The sequence below is a fragment of the Porites lutea genome, chromosome 13 (assembly GCF_958299795.1).
Source record: "Porites lutea chromosome 13, jaPorLute2.1, whole genome shotgun sequence".
NCBI lineage: Eukaryota > Metazoa > Cnidaria > Anthozoa > Scleractinia > Poritidae > Porites > Porites lutea.
In genome coordinates, this window is record NC_133213.1 from 20,349,773 (window position 1) to 20,368,888 (window position 19,116).

The window sequence follows — 19,116 nt, forward strand, 5'->3', positions numbered from 1 at the left end:
AATTACATTAAAACCTGGTACGAATTGCATAGGAAGTTACATACAGCCTTGAAGAGTTACTACAACCACCTATGGATTGCAATCGTTCAGATTTGCTGCCTCTCAAGTATGGAATAGGCTGCCTGATAACAGAAGATCTTCTGAATCTCTCATTGCTTAAAAGCGCGCTATTCATAATATTACTGTGTAGATATTTTTTTCTAAGACGAGCCTAATAATATGCGCATGCGTAGCAATTTTATACTTCCATACTTTATCAATTTTGCTGCATTTCTTAAATACTATTACACTCGAACATACTAGATCTCTCGAACTATTCTAAATCCAAGTTTAAATAAAGTGATATTTATGTATGTTGTATGTATACAGATACGTTATTACGAAGTTACTTAAGGATGTTACATATTTTCAACAACCAGGAGAAGAATACTCGCATGAAATTCAGAAAAAGGATGACTGACCAGTATATCTTGTGAGATATGAGGCCTGCACTTCAAATCGGTAGAACTAAAAAGAGACTAGAAGTTTCTTTGGCGAGTAACAACAACATGTTTTCGAAGCGTAACGAATAAAATGAGTAAACAGCTTCGAAGCGAAGAGCATTTAATATGCCCTTTTCTTGTGAACCACACATAGCTAAAACGTACCTCGCGCATCAATCCCTTTTCAAATAACGATTAATTTAGGAGGGATAGAAATGGTTATTATAGCACATACTCATTATTTCAGAATTAATAGGGACTCAAAAGAATAAATTATTTCATTGCTTTCGTCTTACAAAATTCAATAATATTCGACACCTCAATATTGAATCCCCCATTTTTAGTTATCATTGAACTACTTGAAGGAAAGTGACAACAATCCAATGAAGTGTCAATCTGAAATAAAAATTAAGATATTCTTTCAATCCAATTCATTCTATTTTCCTCTTAAAGTACTTACGTAATAGCGATCCACTGTACATAAAAAAAAAGTGCTGTTGCTTAACAATATATCGATATTGCAATTAAAAACGATTTGCCTGGAGGCGATGAAAAAGTGGTCAGTTTTGTCTCAAGTTCTTCAATTCTAAAATCTCAACTCTTTTTTTCAGTAGAAGGATACAAATTTATCTTTTGTGGAAAAATGAAAACCCTTGCCATAAATGTTTTGGTCAAGTAGGTTTAAAATGCACTTAAGGCGACCCTTAATACTTAAGAAGAGGACGGCATACCTAAAATGGAAATTGCTTCCATATATTGATGTGAATGAGTGTCATGTTGCTACGTAAAATGCTCAAGACTCCTTAATATTGAAACGAATATATTTTTCGAGTGTAGCCACAAATACATCTCAACACAATCACTTGAACTATTCGTTTTGACATTTCTGAGATGGCTTGCTATTTCCGGCCAGATTTGCTTTAGAAAGTGTCAGCACAATCTAATAGAAATTTAAAATGTACATTTTCTCGCTACAGAGAAAACAGATACGTCTCTGTGTACGGATAGTGGAAAAAAAGCTGAAAAACCTGGCTAAAAAAGAAGAAGGTCGAGAATAGTCAACTTAATAATACCGAATGAAATGATGTTAACGATATTGATTTCATCAGTTCTTGTTTTCCACATTTTCGTTGGTTATGCGTTGGAAGACGCTTATGTTATTACCAGAAACTCTGGGCCAAAGGATCAGGTCTGGAATGGCAAAGACTCTTTTGAAATTCCACCATCGAAATGTAATCCATTAACAGCCTCAATAGCAGATGAATGCGAACTATTGGGAGCAGATGCGCCGGCGAGCGACATGCCAAAGTGTTGTTGTCCGTGTCCTGGTAGCAGACCTACGTTCGCTTTCCTTAAGAATCAGTGGGCGTGTTTGGACAATCAGTTTATACGAGTCTTACAAGGTACGAAGATGAAGTAATTCCCAAAATCATGTTGGAACAATTTATTTGCAGTTCGACCATGGGCATAATTATAGTTGGCATTTGATGCATAATATCTTTAATTACTACTTAATCAGGTTTGAAATCTCGGTCAAGCAATAACAGCGTTGGTGAAAAAGGTCACAAAAAGACAAAGGTCAAAGTTAGAATTGTGATAATATTTAGTGCCTAAGCATTTACTAGTCATGCTCTACGTGCCTACAGGCACACGCATACGCATCATATTTTCTACCTAAAAATAGGTACACGTACAGGTTAACTCTCATAGTTACGAGGTATACGTATTCATACGTACTAAATATTGCTTTTGGTTGCTCATTACATAACAGACTGCAACCACACAAGCTATTTTTTGAATGAGCCAAGGAATCCTCCAAGAGAGTTATGGGCGTTACAAACCTCTCTCTCAATGTCAACCAATATTCCGAATAATGGCCTACAAAGCTGTGAGGTGTTGCCAAATTCTTCGTGGTATCTTGGGTGCAATGGGACGCGAGTGAAGTCACCTCTCTATCAAAGGAAGATGAACGACCTGTTTGCATTAACCAATGACTTTGGTGATGTTGTATTCAACTACGTCTCTCTAGAGGTACGAAAATGTCTTTTATATCGATATGTCAGAACAGGTGAGGTCAGAAACCATCACGAGAAGGTTGACGGCTTCATTCTTATATATTTTCAGTAAAAAAACAAAAGAAATGATAATTTCGGTGTGAATATATTTTGCAAGGAGCACTTATAAAGGAGAGTGATTTTACGCCTGCGTTTGAAGGCATACTAAGTATTTGCACGTGGGTATCTGAGCCAATAAAAGTACCATCAAAAAAAAAAAAAAAAAAAAAAAATCAAACCATTCGAAAATAAAATAATATAGATAAATATATATGATTTTCCATACAGTATGAGATGCTGTACGGAATGTTTTACCCAGACAATTGAGCTTTATGTGGAAAGGCCAAGTTGGGAAACAGTGCTCAAGATTACAAATGCCATGCATTAACCTCGATTAAACGGAAAATTAGTTGAAGGGATAGAATGGAGTATAACATCGTAAAGCAGCGCCGCCTCAAGATAATGAACTAAAAGTTACAAATGTTCAAACTGAAATCTCAACATTTCTAAATACATTTTCTTCACAGGTTAAAGGTGGTGTTCTAAACGCACATTTGCTTGAGGGGAAAATTATCAACCTTGCTATACGATGCAACCTATCAAACAGCAATGCCCAGTTTCACAGCTGCCTGATGTTTAAATTAAAGGGGCAACAAATATGTAAGTTTTTTCCTCAGTGGATATCCGTTTTTCAGTATTCAATGGTTATGATGATCTCTGAGCCGCCGTGAAAGCATTGAGATTTGTTCGCGTTTTTTTAAAATTTTCTGACAGTTATTGCCGGATTGCGCGTAAAATGCAGCTATGAACACTGATACTGGCCACATGATATCTTAAATTTTCAGAGGCAATCAAAGACTAACTGTAAATGTATTTCATCAGGTCCTGAGCCAGAACCTGAGCTATATACTCGCACCACTAGAAGTCCCGGGATTCAAAATCCAAACCGAAATATTTCTCCTAACCACGTAAACACATCTTCGTCACCTGGCAACGTAAGTATAGAGGGAAAGAAGCCTATGACATGACATCTTCGCGGCACTTTCACGCGATGTCAGTGATACACGAGGCCTGTTGCTCACGTGATTTGAAGTGGCCTCGTAACCCTTTTGCAGTGGGGTCTTAAAAACAACAACAACAACAAGAAGGACAGCAACAACAGTTAACAACAAAAAGCGAGATTTTTTGGGTGTTGCTTGGTGTTGCGGAAAACACACTTTGTTCGCTTGTTTGGTGTTGTGTGGGTATTGTACCGTGTCTTTTCAATCTTTTTTATTATGTCATTTGGTGATTGCACTCGTCTTCAACACTAAGAAACTACCCATTTGTTTGTTGAAAATCACTATCATAACAATTTCGTCCCCCTCCCCCCACCCCCAAAAAAATGTTAGTTGCAAAAGGCCTTTTCAAATTTCGTCGAGAGCATTTTAAACGAAATTAAATTGGGATTAAGTTTGCAAAAGCAAGGAGTGAAAATACTAGGTTTAATACACCGGTAATAATGCGTAATTTTTCACTATAATCGTACCATTACTTCGTCGTTAGGTTGACTTTCGTCCCAGCCCAGGCCATGCTGGCGTCTTAGAAGGTAAACGGATCATAGGAGTCATAGCAGCCATCATTGTCTCCATTGCATTCCTAACTGTGATTATCGTCTCCTTGTTTTATCGCCGCCGGCAGCCATCAAAGTAGGTAGAACTTGACACTAGTAAATAACTGCAACAAGACCAAATGTTCCACTCTTAGTGGGTCTGTTTGCAATCATCGGATATTGGGCTAAGGGCTGGTTCAGACGCCGTATTTTTCATGCGCCGAATCTAATTAAATAAGTTCGACTTTAGAGCGACACTGGCGTGACATCTGATTCAGACGGCCCACTGTGTATCGAGCCTAAGACTCTGTCGAACTTAACGCTTTTGCCGCACCAAACTAAAACTAGGGTACCGAATTCATTCCCAACGCGGCTCTTTTGCCGTACTCAATTCATCAGTTATAGGTTCGGTATATGAGTGGAGCGGCGTCTGAACCGGGCCTAAGACAAATGACGCCTGACTCTACGTTCACACGGAATTTTGAACGGCTAGGCCTCTACCGTTGGTTAAAAACGTGTGAACAAAACACCCTAACGCACGGATTTTCAACCAGTACCGTGTAAAGTGAGTTGGACCACGTCCCAAGCAGTCTTTACCGCCTAATTGATTATTAACACGTGGAAAAGCTTGCGGAGGAGATAGGAAAAAGGAAGTAGGGAAAAGAGATACAACAAGCATAATATAGTATTAATATTACGCGACCGTTAACGTCACCAGTCTTACAAATGATGAAAGAAGACCCTGGACAAGTCAGACACGAAATCAGTGGCCGCCTACCCGAGTTCGTCAACAGAAATAAAATCACCCCCTAAATTCATCCTTAGCTTTTCTTTTACTTTAAAAACGCAAAGACAACAAAATGGACAAATATTTCTCTAATATTAGTAATTTTTCCTTTTCGTTTTCACAGTAAGAAAGCTAAAACAAATAAAGGAAGAGTCAATGGCCATTTTCAGGTGTGTGAGGGCATGGTAAAGACAGTTGCTAGTTACAGTCAGTCTTGAGAACAATGCATGATAAAACCCGTTTGTAGTTTTCAATTAAATCCCCTATAGAGTGTTTTCAATAGACAGCAGCTATGACAAATTTATTGTGACAAATGAAAGCGTTTCCACTACAGTATTGTTTTGTTAAATTAACATGGCCGCCTCTATATTATTAGGAGACATCTGCCACGTTGGACAACATGGTGGTCGTGACGTCATGCAATAAGGCTCTATTTGTAGTTTTTTTGCATTAACAGTTTTGAGCATGTTCCATGATGATGATGATGAATGATAAAGAACACACGAGTGTACAGTTTACAAAATGTGTGCCGGTTCGCTATCTAAACAGTTCAAGCCCCGTGCAAACGGACGCAACTTTTGTTGGCCAGCAACTCTCAATATTGTTGGGAGTTGTTGTGTCCGTTTGCACGTATAGTAGCTAAAAATTTGACTGCTTTCAAACTTTGCACAACAACTCCCAACAACACGCAACAGGGTGTGCAAACGGACGCAACATGTAACATTCAACAATGTTGCGTCCGTTGCGCGTAGCATCATAGTAAACGAAAATTTAGAAATTAATGATTAGGTATTCAACATCCTTTTGCTTGTATTCTATACTTCATAGGATGCTGTAGTGATGAACAGGCAATCAAACTCAACGATTCAGCAGGAAAATAAGAACGAGTACAACGAACTCAGTAACTGGGCAACAAGACAACCGCGTAAGTAGGCATGCACTATAAAATATGATCACTTTATTACACTTCAAAGAAGCTTATATACAAGCAATTCTTTACAGTTACTCCAAGAAAAAATGTTGAATTTGTTTTTTTTTTCTATTGACTTCTATTTTATTTTCAGAAATCTATGCTAGAAAATACAACGTCCCTCTGCGCCGAGAACACAATGGAATAGGTCATAACACAGTGCTCCCTCTAAACCCTCCCGTGGAAGAAAATATGAAAAGGTCAGAGAATAGCCGAGAGCTGGATCCGGACTATAAGGATTTCGAACAGCAATTTACTAAGGGGAAAACGGGTTTACAGAACGGTTGTATCAGGTTAGACCAGCCAGTCTACAATATCCTGGAGGAACTTCCCACTCAAGGAGAACCAAATATGAATATGAATAGGCCAGAGAATAGCCGAGAGCTGGATCCGGACTATGAGGATTTCGAACAGCAATCTACTGAGGGCAAAACGGGTTTACAGAATGGTTGTACCAGGTTAGACCAACCAGTCTACAATATCCTGGAGGAACTTCCCACTCAAGGAGAACCAAATATGAATATGAATAGGCCAGAGAATAGCCGAGAGCTGGATCCGGACTATGAGGATTTCGAACAGCAATCTACTGAGGGCAAAACGGGTTTACAGAATGGTTGTATCAGGTTAGACCAACCAGTCTACAATATCCTGGAGGAACTTCCCACTCAAGGAGAACCAATGACACTTAATAACTGTGATAATAAAGCACTAAAGCAGGTTTTGCAGAAACTGCATCCTAAAAACGCTACAGAGAATAGTAACGGCGGTTGTTCTACGTCAAAAGGACATTTATCCGTCAAAGATCCAAAGGAACCGATGAGTGATGGTACTGAACGGGAGTACAAAGTTTTGGAAGGGCCCATTGCTGAGGGAGACACCTTTCACCATGGTGCCAACCCATCTAAAGGACCCCTTTATTACACGCAAGAGGAGCCTCGTCAAAATGATCCTCATGGGGAGCAAGAAAAAAATTATCAACACCAAGGTGACAGAGTCTACCATGTTCTCGAGGAAAACACTTACCTGAATACATTTCAGTTCCCAAACGGGACTTTTTAGGCGAGAAGCGCCAAATATCAAACAATAGAGGAACCTGCTGAGGTGGCAATTCCCACTTGCCGAATAAATACAGTCGAATCTTCCAAAGCGACTACCCAAAATTCACAATAAAACAGATAGCTTTTCGTATCGTCACGAAAATCTTTCCGGTGTAGTATGAACACCTACCTGATATCTCCACTATAGAGATTGGCGCGGTTCAATTTCGCTCCGTTACGAAATCGCCCCGAAATCACCTTTCTTATATGTGAACAGAAGCCCTATCCGGTATGGTTTCTGTGCCGGCGCAAGTTATCAAGTATACTGTGAACATAGTGGTCGTTTAGCAGAGGTTCTCTATTAAAAGAATGTAGTATATACTAAAACAGTGGATAGTGTTTTTCGCGCGCTCTGATTGGCTACTCAATCAGTGAATATCCTGCACTATTCACTGATTCACCTCCAGTTCCTCCAGCGAGCGACGCCAAACTCGCTAAGTTGCGAGTAAAATGCCTTCCCGGTTTGCTGCCGTAACAAACAAAGAAATTTCACAAATAATCAAGCAAGCTGTTCCCGAAATACATGAAGAAGGTGACAAAGTTTGGTTTGGAAGTTTTAACAGGTAAAGCTTTCTCTTTTTGACTTGAATTTAGCGAACCGGTGAAAAAGGTTTTTGTTTACAAATGCAAATTAAGGTTAAGTCGTGCGTTACTTTATTTGGTTGACTTGTTCATAAATAAACTTAAAACTCGAGTGAATGAGTTAAAAATCATCATTTTTGTGCTCAATTATCTCACTGTTTTAGTATATACTAAGACAATTATTCACTTCAGTGTCGGTGGCTAGTGGTGGATATTTACGTCTCGGTAAATAGGTACCACTAGCCATCCCCAATTCGGTGAATAATTGTTATCTAAACAACAGGCGATCTCTTCCGTGAAGAGGTCCGTACACACCTGCTTTATAATATATAATTTCATGCATGCACTTTCTAAGTTACGATATGTGAAGTTTCATGTTAAAAGCCGTTGAACGTTCTTCGTATCCTCGATATCCTTAAGTACCAACAACGAACAAGGACCATAGCATGCGTCGAATGGTCGTTTATGGTGTATCCGTCCAAAGAAAGATCCTGGTACTAGTGTATAATTCCTTTGTCGTTTATACGATGGCATTAACAAACAAGAAAATGAGCATATGATTTGGGACTGCATGCGTAGTTTTTGCTGATCTAAGTGAACGGATCCTGAGATCGTTGCAAAGCGCAAGCATACGCAATGAAAGCAGCTTCTTGTAAGTTATATTGTGAAGAGTGAATATATAGTACCTAACTTTGTTAACCTAAAAATATAACCTAAATATAATACGACCAGTCACAGAAAAATGTGATGATAACTGTAAACATGTAAATTACATTTAGTCTGCCATTGATGGAGATCTTAGAAAAATAAATAAATCATTGAAGCACGTTATCTGCAGTAAATTATTTAACAATTCATGCATATTCGTGTTAACCCTTTCACTGCCAAAGTGTTTGATGGAGTTTTGTAAAGTGACTAACTTTTGAGTCTGTGGACGAAATCCTATGATGTGACCATTCAAATGAAAGCGCTCTGCCTGTACTTTCACACGATGCTATTTGTTTTTCAAAATTTTAGAAAATGAATTTAAATTTGCAAATTTGGTCGAAATTTGCCTTTGCCCTCTTTTGGCAGTGAAAGGGTTAAACCTCCAGTTGGTAGAGAAAAAAATAATGCAAAACCTCTAGTTTTGAGTCCGCCTTGTCGCCAATTAGAATGGAAATGACCAAAAAAGAGATATCAAGAAAAAGAAAACAGTTTCATGTTAAATGGACGTGATTAAGGTCCATTTTGTTTTTGGTGCATGTTTTTTAGCCAAAATTTGGACTTTTTTAGACCAATTTCGATATATTAAAATTCATACTTGGTTGCGAGGCTTAGAGGAATAGAAAAAAAGAAATGAATATTGTTTCACGTTTAACACACTAACACCATCAATAGAAAGGGCTTCAATAAAGTGAAGGGAAAAATGAAGCCAGTTTACAACGTTCTGGAAGAAAGTCGTTTTTACGGGCCTAATAAGTTGACATTTCTGGCGGGCATTCCGGTTTTGATCAACAGTAAACTTTCCTTACACGAAGTTGAGATACACTGCATGAAGTGTGTAATAAGAGTAGGCCGCTGAAAGAACTTCAAATAGCTATGGAAATTTATGAAAACAAACTAGAAACTTAGTTTAGTCGTCTTACTAGGTGACATTTAACTTCCAAATAGGGGGCATTTAAGTAGCCGGTAATGGGAGTAACCATCAACAATAGCTTCCAATTGGAGTAGCTAACCAGCATACAGTGTGGAAAGAACTTCTTGGATCTTTTTTTTTTTTAGTAAGAGCGAAAGTTTCCCCCTTTTTACTCACACCATTCCAAATGAGCTAATTACCCGTCCAGTATCATTTTCAAACGTGATTACCCTCGACCTAATTGGGGCCTCCGCACTAATATACGCAGCTGCAATGGCGAGGTTGGCTGAATGCTTGTACTGTTGCGTAGTTCCTAACAAAAAAGGTTAAATGTCAGTAACCACATTGTTGTGCATGGTAGGCGGTTACACAGTAATACGTGTTTGAGGGTTTCGCAAGTGACATGAATGAAAATGGATTAAATTTTCTTACAACGTTAACCTTTTTAGGGATAACGTTTTCCCGCTTTACAAGCTTAAAACGAGACATATCGGTGGATTCCCTTGATTAATCGAATACTGTTGTGGGACAGCTAGCCAAATTAGAAATGACTTACTCCACTTTATTTTTAGTAACTACACCGTTCAAGTCCGATATCATTCTCGAAACTGAATGGTTTACGTCACGTCACGTGGGATTATTTTTCGTTAGAAAAGTGGCAAAGTTGACACGTCTTTCCTTTACAAAGTACGAAATACTTTGAACATATAATGTTTAAAGAATTAAACGGGCCTTAATTTTGAATATAGACCCTTCCACGGCTTATTCAACTTTTGACTGGGACCATTTACCAAAATTCTGCCAAGTTGAAAACCTTGGAGAGTCTATTTTGGTCAAAATATGTGGTTTTGATATCAGTGCTCAGTGAGCGGAAGCAGTGACAAACAATTGACTTATTTCGGACTAGCATATTCTTCTTACGTGCACTGCCGCCCACGTCATGACTTCATACTTCATCCCAAACAATTCCGAATGGTCGCCTTTTGTTTCGTTTCGCTGTTTTAGTATGTTTCCGGGTCATGACAAAGAACAATATAATAGGAAGTTTAAGAAGTGATCTTTTGCGCTATCACGCATAAACAATAAATAAATCAATTATAATTCCCACCTATTGCCACTTGCAAAAGTGATAACTTTTCTTTAGTTGTGAGGAGCAAAGGAGGTTTTTAGAAAGTGAACTCAATTCTCTATGTCTTTACGCGCACAATGTACCAACGTGAACCAACGTCTTAATTGAAATTAAGTTTTTAAACCTTTCCAAATATCGTGATTTGGCACTGCGAATTCCACAATGCATCAGGTAGTATAGCGGGAAAGACTGGGTCAGTCTTATTTTAATGTAGGAATTGCTGGTGAAATCACGCACCAGCACTATAAATCCTGTGTTGGAACACCCTTTGAGGAAGTAATTCTAAATGTACACGTCTTTTTACTATCTATATCGCAAAAAACAAGGGAGGGAGATAAAAAAAAAAAATGTATATTTATGACAAATTGCCTAAGGACATTTCTGAACATGCGAAGACGTGGTTTAGATGGAAAATTCAAACAAAAACTTTATTCGATGTGTGACGGAGTGATCAACATAAGCAGATCTAGGCCTTTCTTGACGAGTTTTTCTTTCCGTTCCGAAAAGGAAATTAAAAATTCAGTCCAAATTTAGGTCATGGTGAAACGTTCTCGTTACTTAATAGAGAGTACACTTACTGTCCTTCCGAGCCTCAGTTAAGTACAGTGTAGTCGGTGTTGTAAATATAGCTCGAGAAGGAACAAGAACAGAACTGAGATGCCTTTAACGGCGCGGTTGATGTCAATTTTGTTCTTAGTTTTGACAGTTCACGAAATCTCGGGGAACAATTTTGTCATTCATAGGAGAAGACCCGATGGTGGCCAGCTCATCTTTAAGCGTAGTAAAGACTCTTTTACCATTCCGTTTTCGTTATGCAACCGAACTTATATCGCAGGTGAAGAGTGTGAACGATACAATGCGACAGCCAGTGGCGAAGAATGCTCATGTTCTTGTCCGTTGGACAGGGCATCGTTTGCTTACTTGAACAATGAGTGGAAGTGCCAAGAAAATAGCAATGTTAGGGACCTTCAAGGTAAGAAATAGTTTTACAAGTTGTAAGCAATGTTTTAAGAACCAGAAGAACTAGCGTTTCAGCTCTTTCTACCACAGTGACTTAAAACAAAGTTAAACACATAAATTGGCGGTGACTTTGATGTAATTCACTGGAACGTACTTTGTTATCTATACATAGTTTATATAAACAATTAACTTCAAAATTTTTCTAAAAAATCATTATATGATGATAACAAGTATTAATAATAAACATCACGAATCAAGCGAGATGAGAGAGTAATGACAGGTTTTAGGAACTGAAGACGGAAGGAAAATCAGCTCTTTGATCACCTATAAAAAGCTAAGCAACCGATGGTGTTTTTTTTTTTAGATTAACAGCATGGCTTAATTCTAAAACTTCAATACCCTTATTAGCTGCACATAGGGGATGATCGGAAAATATGATGCTCTCGTTCGATCTCCCAACAGTTATATTCTCCCTGCTTTCCCCAAATCAAATGCCACTTCCTTGACATAAATGGCTCTGGCTCTCTATTAAGATTCTATTGTGTGACGTTATTCAAGTTCACACAATAATTTGACTGTTAACTTCAGTACTGAAAGCAAAACTAAAGAATGGTGAGAAATTTGTTTTCACATTCCTAGATTGCGGCAACGTTCCAGTCTTCGTTTCCGAAAACCCAAGGGGAACGCTTTATACTTTGAAGATATCGAATGCAGTTTTAATGGAACGCCTACCCTATGAGTTCACAAGTTGTGAAGTCTACCTCAATTCTTCGTGGTTCCTTGGATGTAATGGGGAGCGACTTCAGCAGAATCAGTATATCAGGAAAATGAAAGAACTGTTCACATTTTTTCGCGCGCTACCTATATTGCCTCGTACCTTTTTCCTGCAGGTCAGCGTTACAATTCTAGTGGCGCTAACGCTAATTTTTCAAATACTGTTTATGACGATTGATTGCTCGCCTGATGTTTTTCAGAAAAAGGAAAAGGAAAGTAAGGAAAAATAGGGCTTGTCCCTTTCGGCAAATCCAAATTCCGATTGTTGATCTGGTGAATTCTCTTTTAAAAAGGATCCTGGTCTTGACAGAGTACGAAACTGGGCAGACAACCAAGGGCTATATCCCTCTACATAAATTCAACCGGAACTCGCTTCTTTCTCTGTTTATACATTCCGCTCCAACGCCACTATTCGAATAACCGATCACTAAATTCTTCATGGTATCATCGCATAATTCGTCAAACAGTAAATAACACATCATTTCTTGAGAAGCCGTCACACTTTTGACGGGAAAGGTTACCAAAGTTACAGATTCGATTAGGGATTTCGCGTTCCTGTGTTTCGGTCGCGGAATCGGGCAAATCTAGAATCAAAAATCCGTTTTTGGATTTGCTGAAAGGAAAACACCCTTTCTGAGCCTCGGAAGTATTAGGAGTAACAGTGGATGTCACACGCTTTATTACAGCAAGGAGCCCAAAAGTGTGACCGCTTTTGATTTTTTTCACATTCTCTCGTACAGATTTAATCCAATGAGAAGCCAGCTGGACGCTGTCCTCGAATTCCGATTGGTTAATGTCTTCATGAAAGAATGTGAGTAAATTAAAGGAGGTCATACTTTTGGGCTCCTTGCTGTAAAACTTTTTGCAGTTTGTTTGTTTGTTTTAATGCCTTCATTTCAAGCCAAACCTTCCTCCCTTTAAAATCGTTTCGCATACTTTTTGTTTGGCTAAGCAATAAATAAATAATAACAACAACAACAACAGCAAAAGGCTGGAGCCACTTTAAATCAAAACATAATATGTGTCCTTTTTTACTCTTTCTTATGTTATAAGGTCAATTATGGTGTCCAGAACGCATCGCTTTTACTGGGAAAAATAATAAACCTTGGCTTCCGATGTTCATCCAGTACTACCCCTGGTCAACAATATTTTGGTTGTCTGCTGTTTAAACTTTATGGGCAAGTAACCTGTAAGTAAAGATCGTATTTTTAACGAATTACTTTCCAAACGCAAATAAAACGTGTGATCACCCGAGAAAATTGCATACGCACACGGACGGAAGGAGCGTGTCACCTTCCTGGCGGGTAGGAACTTCAACGTGCCTTTCCCCTTTTACAATCTCTTGTGGAAAACAACGGTAGAAAAGGTCTACAATACCATGGCAAAATGAAGGCCTGATGATAGACATAAATTATTTTGTAAGTAAGAAGTTCTAACCGATTTGATTCATATAAGATTGCCATAACTTATTACTAGAAATGCCCTTCATAGGTCCGGTATCATTTCCCGATTTACCAACGTCTTTGTCGAAGATTATACAAAATGGTCTAACTGCAACGCAAACATCAGCAACGCTGACGACAATACTTAAACCAATTACAAGGACTAAAACAACTCTACAGTCTGAGAAAAGGATAACAACAACAACAACAGCACCTTCAGCAATAACAACAACAACATCATTTGCAACTCTAAAGCAGCAATTTGTAAAACCTTCGAAAACGATGAGTTCTGATACTTTAAAGATGACAATCGAGACTGTCACTCCCAAAAGCACTAAGACGTTACCGTTGCACACCACCACTACGTCAACAACCGTTTCACAGACTCCTGCGCTGCAGTCATTCGTTGTAACGTTACCAACAAGTGTCTTAACTTCTAAGGTAAGTACGACAATCACTGGAAATGTAAGCATGATATGACTTGTTACCTCCTCGAAACAGTCTTTAACTTTGTTATTGAAGGCTTTTGCGCCCCAATGCTGTGGCTTCCGGTTTCCAGGTAACAGATATTCCAGGCTTCTTGTCAGTGGAACTTGCACTCTGGATTACAATCGTTAGCGGGATTCCGGGTTGTTTGAACCTTAGATTCCTTCTTAAAGTCCAGCATCAATTCTCTCCAATCAAATTCAATCCATATTCGAGAGTAAATGGTATGAGAACAAACAAATTTTAATCCAAGGGGAAACGCTTTGATATTTTATATAAATGTTTCTGGATATCGGGGTTTGAAGGTTTAAAAATGGGAAAGAAAGAATATATCGAGAGAGTGAAATAATCACCAAGACCCGAGCCTGGGGCATATATATTAAGTCACTGACACTATTCTAACCGGTGGCCTCCCAAAAGCCGGGCGAGCACCCTATCGATCCACCTTAACAACAAAGAATTCTATGGAGAGTCATGGCCAGCTGGTAGGTTCAGAATTGAAAAGCGCCCTGTTTTCAACTGAGTACAAAAGCAGATGGTAGATTTTCTGCTCAGTAAAAAAAATTAAACCATCGTGTCATGGGCGTGGAAACAAGAAAACGAAAATCTAACGACTTTCCAAATATCGGCCATTACATGCAAGTAAGTAGTAAAAACCTTTTAAGACCTTATTCTAAGAAATAACTTCCACCTTCTTTTGCAAGTTCCCTTTACGCCCAAGCGCTGGTCAGAAGAGGGGACAAGATGATCAGTCGTCTTTCATCGGTCTCATCGCAGGAGTCACTGTCTCCATTGCTCTACTTATTGGCATCGTTGTGGGGTTTCTAGTTTTTCGTCACTGCCTTCCAAAGTAAGTTGAACCTGAGTCGTGCAGATCATTCGACGATGAAATAGGGAAAAAGCCAACAAGTTAACCCTTGCCTCTGATCTTCTCTCAAAGAGTGATTTTACTTTCTGTTATGTCTCTCCGAAGTTAGGTGCCTGTTTATATATTCGCTACAACCATTATTTTTTTCATTAAAACATAGAAAATAGACACCAGCAGGCTTGCCATTTACTATGGTAGACAAGTCAAGTTCTTATGTATAAGTGAATAATAATAATAATAATAATAACAATAATAATAATAATAACAATAATAATAATAATAATAATAATAATAATAGTGGTGGTGCCAGTGGTTGTAGGTGCATTGGGTTCAATGTCAAAGAAGCTGGCAGGCCACTTGGAGCAACTAGGAATTAAAAACCGAACAAGAACGATGCAAAAGTCGGCACTCCTCGGATCGGCACATATCCTCAGAAAGGTGTTGGAAGTCTGAGGTCTCGGGATGAGACTTGACTGGATATTTCTCCCCAGGGAAAATCCCTGTGCTAAATTTTACATAATAATAATAATAATAACAATAATAATAATAATAATAATAATAATAAAACTTATAACATTACTGGATATTTAAAACATCTTTTTTTCTTTCATAGAAATAAGTCTGATGATGCAAGTACAGAAGGCAAGGCAGAAAACAAAGAGGTAAACCGTATATATTTTCTAAATTCGCATCAGATGCCCTAACAACTTGAAGATATACAATAAGACTGCGGTCATATGGGGTAATCATTGCCCTAGCTTTGCGAGAATTCTAAACTTAACCAATATATAACAAATTGCTGATTTGATTTTATCACTGTCCAACTCTCTTTAAGTTCTATTCCGAATTTCTTTTGCAAGAATCTAGTGCCCGTTATAACAACAGACCATTGTAGTATTCAGCATTAATTATTAATATAGATTTTACCCTCTTTATGTAATAATTGCAGGAGATTGTAGTAATGGATTCTGTTGGAATCTCAACTGAAACATACGAAGATGACGATGATGGTTACAGCACACTTAGAATTAAGGCAAATCAGCGGGGTAAGCAGCGAAAACAGTGAAAAACATTCGGACGCGTGTAAATAAGATTCCTGCTTTCAATGTTATGGATAAAACTGTAGTGAGGTATGTATCGTTGAATTAGGCCTCAACAGTATCAAAACTCAATGTTTCTGGTGTCTCCACATCTGCGTTTTTTAACTATAGGTACGGTTTCAACTCATTTCCATTTTTCCTAGAGGTTCTGCTGTGTTGTACTTTTACCTCTGTTGACCTCCTTAATTTTTCAAAATTGTTTTCGTATTGACTAGTTTTTATTTCCGCAGGAATCTATGCATCGAACTACTGCCTGGTTAAAGACCCGACAGCTGATTGTGGGAATGTGTACGCCCCACTGAACATCCCTGATGGCCAGAATATCTATGGGCATAAACCTACTGGGCCAGTTTACAATGTTCTGGACAATTCAGCTTCACGCTCAATAGCCCCTTTACAAAGTGGTCCAGTAGGTATCGAACAACCTGTTTACAATATTCTGGAGGAGTTACCAAATCACCAGGAAGACAGTCTACAAAGTGGCGCGGTAAGCATCGAACAACCCGTTTACAATATTCTAGAGGAGTTGCCAATTGATCGGGAGAACACACCTTTCGGCACCGAACCAGTTTACAACGTGCTGGAAGCAAACGGTCAAGGCGATGCAGAGAGCTCTGGTGACAATGGGTCTCTCCCTTCAGAAGGAAAAATTCATAACCCTCTAGAGGGAGCAAAGCATGTTGAAGACTGTAACGTTAAGAGAGATAATGAGCCAGTTTACAACGTTCTTGAGCAAGACGATTATCAAAAGGCCTACTAACTGGCAAATCTGGCGTCAGTCCATCTTCCTGAGCTGGATCGAATTGAATTACATGTTGTATTGGACACTGTCCATTAATTTTGAGACAAAGCTGAAAAAATTGTAAATAACTTTTTAAAGAAACTTGAACCATATAAATTATACTGCATTTTTAATATACATGTACATGTACATTCTAATCAATCTTTAGTAGATCCAAGAATATCTTTTTTTCATTTTATAATATTTCGAGGAGTATTTTATATCCAAGTGAAAACTACACACAGGATTGCTACTAATCGTTTCGAGATTCAATATAATTATTATATCAACAGGCATTGCTTTTATCATGTATGAAAGCTATTAAAGCCCACATAATTAGTTAACTTCTTATGATAATGATGATAATAATAATAACAATTATAATATTTAACGAGTGGAACAGCCAACCACAATTACAGAAAGATGTCCTATTTTAGCAAAGAGCAACACAACCTTTTTTTATTCTTTCCGTTTGTAAGTTTAAATTGAAAGGCAAGGCTGATCATGATGCATCTATAAATTTTTAAAGTAAGTCCCTTTCTTACCCTGTTCAGAAAAAAGTCCGAACTTTACTGACGTCTCTGTTCTTACACTTGTTGCTTCCTAACTAATGTTTCGTGCTAAAATTAGGAAAGTTTTCAAACCTTTCCAATCTTCTTGCTTTGAGCCTGTGAATAACACTATGCATCACTAAGTATACGGCTAATATATGAAATCAGTAAGGAGAGATTGGTCAAACCATTTATGGTCTATAAATTCTGTGCAGGGTATATTTTTGGAACACCACTGGAATTCGTCCTGTAATCTAACCAAATATAAATATTTTACAGCCTTATTGAACTATCTTAGCAACGTAGGGCTTGGATTATGTACATTATGACATTTTGCCTGAGGAAATAAATTGATCTTTGTGACTACTAAATTAGAGAAAAAGAAGGAAAATTTAATAATATTAAAGACAAAAATAAATATAATGTTCAAGGTATGACAACATTAGCAGGTAAATGAGGCGTATTTTATTGGAAGTCTCTTGTTTCTAGTTTAAATGGAGAAACATAAATAGAAATCTCGAACCTTATAGCGTATGAAACATCCTTGTCACATAAGAGACATCTCAGCTCCAAGCTGAACGCAACGGGGAATTAGTGCTCTCGAGTTTTTTGCCAAACGAAGAAACGGTTTTTGTCGGATAGTCAAATTGAAAGGACGGAACAAAAATGCTGTTAACATCATTGCTGTCGATTCTGGCTATAGTCGGAGCTTTCTTGGGATTCACGTCAGGAAATGTTTTTCTCATGTACAAACGCAGATTTACCAATCATGATGATGACGATGATGATGATGACGATGATCCATGGGAGCGTAGCTATGAATTTTTCCAGATTCCAGCTTTGATATGCAACCAAACTTTCGGAGGTGTCGGGTGTGGGCAATACAATGCGGTTGCCAATCCTGAAGAATGTTCATGCAACTGTCCAAGGGAGAACGCCTCGTTTTTTTATGATGGCAACGACTGGAAGTGCCAACCAGATAGCAGGGTTAGGGACTTTCAAGGTAAGAACATGTGTAACAAGTTACAAGTTATTTTATTGACACAAGATGTATTCAAACTCAAAACCTTGGTCGTACAAAACTAGATCACAGTGCATCAAGACACAGAAACTTGTAGGTAAATTTCAACTGGATGTGTACCCCGAATTTAAGTTACAATTGGTGACATTAGAACTTGGGTCAATTGAATTACTAACGTTGACATGTTGTACTCGACGTCCATTTTCCCTCTGCCTCTGCAGGGTGGCTTCGAAATTGGACATACCACCGAAAAACCATCACTAAACGACATTGAAAGGGAGGAAGGGATGTACAAGATTTGTGTGACCCACGTTAGCTGTCCTTCCTTGGAATTTGTGACATTAGAACAGACAACTGAATTTGTAACGTTGTCAAGTTGTGCTTGACGAGTGAGGTGTAAGATTCCAGAACGTGGGAGTGTTCTGTTTTCCAGGAGTTTTTCTTCAAAAGTATTAGAAGAAACTAGGTCCCTTGGCCATCGTCCTCCATTGGAAAGATTGCATTGTTTTAATTTTTTTTAGACTAGTATACACGTCGCCTTGTTTGATGTGAGTTATAAAGGATAAACTTGTCGCATATAACAATTAACATGAGGATGGAATGTTTGGCTGACAAGACAAAAAACCGTTTTGAAATTAAAAAAAAACAACAACAACAACAAAAAATTCCTTGTGAACCATTCATCCTTAAAAGGAAAAAGGAAAGCTGAAATCAAAAGCTTAAGACTACTTGGTGTTAACAGTCGAACTCTGAAGCTAGTTCATTCAATCAAAATCTTTGACAGTTGTTTAATGCCTAATGTTATAAATAGTTATAGAGACTA

General features: G+C 38.2%; 2 protein-coding genes across 2 annotated transcripts; both read left to right on the top strand.

The window, feature by feature from the left end:
- Positions 1–1,358: 1,358 nt before the first annotated feature.
- Positions 1,359–4,338, top strand: LOC140922215 (uncharacterized). The gene is made up of 5 exons (XM_073372201.1): positions 1,359–1,885; positions 2,254–2,513; positions 3,064–3,196; positions 3,419–3,531; positions 4,082–4,338. Exons 1-5 carry the CDS (start codon positions 1,564–1,566, stop codon positions 4,226–4,228), a joined length of 975 nt encoding a protein of 324 aa, XP_073228302.1. The 5' UTR covers positions 1,359–1,563; the 3' UTR covers positions 4,229–4,338.
- Positions 4,339–5,033: 695 nt separating this feature from the next.
- LOC140922214 (uncharacterized) lies at positions 5,034–7,205 on the top strand. Its single transcript, XM_073372200.1, has 3 exons — positions 5,034–5,084; positions 5,743–5,839; positions 5,979–7,205. The coding sequence occupies exons 2-3, from the start codon at positions 5,755–5,757 to the stop codon at positions 6,941–6,943; spliced, it is 1,050 nt and encodes a 349-aa protein (XP_073228301.1). The 5' UTR covers positions 5,034–5,084; positions 5,743–5,754; the 3' UTR covers positions 6,944–7,205.
- Positions 7,206–19,116: the final 11,911 nt, after the last annotated feature.

What these genes read in the sequence shown, in the direction of transcription:
- LOC140922215 (XM_073372201.1), top strand. Translation starts at nt 1,564, where the DNA reads ATGATGTTAACGATATTGATTTCATCAGTTCTTGTTTTCCACATTTTC. An exon ending in GTTTATACGAGTCTTACAAG is followed by an intron (nt 1,886 to 2,253) that starts GTACGAAGATGA and finishes ATTACATAACAG; the next exon opens with ACTGCAACCACACAAGCTAT. An exon ending in CATCTTCGTCACCTGGCAAC is followed by an intron (nt 3,532 to 4,081) that starts GTAAGTATAGAG and finishes CTTCGTCGTTAG; the next exon opens with GTTGACTTTCGTCCCAGCCC.
- LOC140922214 (XM_073372200.1), top strand. Translation starts at nt 5,755, where the DNA reads ATGAACAGGCAATCAAACTCAACGATTCAGCAGGAAAATAAGAACGAG. An exon ending in CTGGGCAACAAGACAACCGC is followed by an intron (nt 5,840 to 5,978) that starts GTAAGTAGGCAT and finishes TTTTATTTTCAG; the next exon opens with AAATCTATGCTAGAAAATAC.